At 61.5% G+C, this 1,857-nt stretch overlaps 1 protein-coding gene across 1 annotated transcript in view; it reads right to left on the bottom strand.

The window, feature by feature from the left end:
* PARVA (parvin alpha) overlaps window positions 1-495 on the bottom strand; it is a 177,766-nt gene extending 177,271 nt beyond the window's left edge. The window contains exon 1 of the mRNA XM_064577106.1: window positions 263-495. Coding sequence (XP_064433176.1) covers window positions 263-398 — 136 coding nt within the window. The 5' untranslated portion in view covers window positions 399-495. The remainder of the gene's footprint in view (window positions 1-262) is intronic.
* Window positions 496-1,857: the final 1,362 nt, after the last annotated feature.

Here is a 1,857-nt window from a genome sequence, read left to right as displayed (position 1 = left end):
GGGGCCCGGGCCGCTGCACCCGCGCGCCGCCAGGCCCTGGCGAGCAGCACCCACCCCGGCCACCCCGGCCACCCGGCCACCGAGCTGGGCGGCGGCGACGACCCGCGGGCCGCACTCGCCCCGGCCCCGCGTTCCGCGCCGCGCGCGCCCGCGCCGCCGCGCGCCCCCACCGCGTCGGGCACCCGCGGCGCGCGCCCGCCCGGCCCTGGAGCCCCAGCCCTCGGCCCCGGCCCTGCAGCGCGCTGGGCCCGGCCGCACTCACCCTCCTTGGCTTTCTTCCTCCGGGCCAGCGTGCCTCCGAGTTTCCCCAAGAAGGAGTCATCTTTCTTCCGGGACGGGGGCGACTTGGGAGTGGGCGACTTGGGGACAGAGGGCGACTTCTGCGGGGACGTGGCCATGGCGGCGGAGCGGGCAGCCGCGCGCGGGCCGGCCGGGACGCGGAGCTGGCGCTGGGCGGTGCGGCGGGACTGAGGCTGCGGCTTTCCAAACGGAAGCGGAATTATTCCAAGCATTTGAGGCAGCTCACGCTCGCCTTTCCCTTCCCTCTCTCCCTCCCTCGCGCCGCCCTCCGCCCTGGAAGGAGCTGCGCGCTCGGGGCCCTGGCCGTTGGGGCCTGCGCCCGCGCCCCCGCGCTGCCCCGGGCAGGGAGAGTGCCCCAGATCTGCCCCTTGCGGGGCGTGCGGCCTTGTCTGTGTGTGTGAGACCCTCCTGCCTGGGAGCGCTCCAGCCTGGAGGCCACTTTCTCCCCGGGCTCTGCACCCAACACAGATCCTGGGACAAATCCGGGGTTCAGTGGCTGCTGACGCCCGGCGACCCGCTACTCTGTCTCCCAGTGTCTTCGCCCGGCATGGTGGGTGAGGAGCTCGCTCTTCCCCTGCATTTCTACCTGTGCAGTTATTAGGCCATGTCTTGTGCCCAAAAAGAGCGTGAGTCCACTCCGGGAAGAGAGTGAACCAAAATGTGCTTAGGCCTATCCATGTTGCTACACTTCTCTGTGGCAGGCAACCTCCTCTTCACCCCCATCCCAGGGTGAGGAGTTTGAAGTTCGTGAGAGCAGGGCTGAGACATCTTCTTACAAAACACCCGTTTCCAGAAGCTCAATGGCTTGTACAAAGGAGGATCACACAAATGTTGGTGGAAACATGAACGGGAAGGTACATCCATGGGCTCCTGTGAAACAGCCCTGCGCCCCAAACTTATCCTGGCTAAATGAAAGCAACAGAATGGCAACCAAACTCATTTGGGATAGCAGGGGAGTGGCAGCAACCCCAAGATTCAAGGACTCTTGCTAGAAATGATTAAAAGGCACGTTTTATTGTGCTTGCCCCCCTGAAGTTTGGGGCTCTCTGGGCTCTCTCCCCCCCCCCCCCACACACACACAGCGCCTTGGCAACTGTTTCCTCCAAGTAGCTACAGCTGGTTGACCCTGGGTGACCACCAGACCCAAAGAGAGCGAATGTTTGAAGAACAGCCAATCAGATGATCTCAATCAAGAATCAGAACTAAGCTAGAGACTCATGTCAGAAGTCGAGCAACTAGTGATGCTCATGAAGACTCCATTACTGGAGTGTTCTTTTTAGTTACATGCAGGGGGATGAGCAGAGAAACAAACCAAGGGAGCAAGGAAGTGGATTCAAGAAGCCAGGTGGTCTGACTACGAAAAACCCTGGGTTAGTAGCTGCCTGGACCTTGAATCTCTTCCCAGGGCCCACTGCAGTTCCCCAGAGGGCCAACCCGTGCTTCCTGCCTAGGACATATTCCTAAAGCTTTAAATAACACATCCGCCTTTGCTCCAGCTAATCAGCAAACTGACAAGCAATAATTCCTGAGGACAAAAATGTAACACACAAGACCGCC

Source organism: Mirounga angustirostris, unplaced genomic scaffold, assembly GCF_029215605.1.
Source record: "Mirounga angustirostris isolate CCGP_5_RB_7025 unplaced genomic scaffold, mMirAng1.0.hap1 SCAF_13, whole genome shotgun sequence".
NCBI classification, from domain to species: domain Eukaryota; kingdom Metazoa; phylum Chordata; class Mammalia; order Carnivora; family Phocidae; genus Mirounga; species Mirounga angustirostris.
Note: the sequence above shows the minus strand (reverse complement) of the source record. Positions and strands in the feature narration are given on the sequence as shown.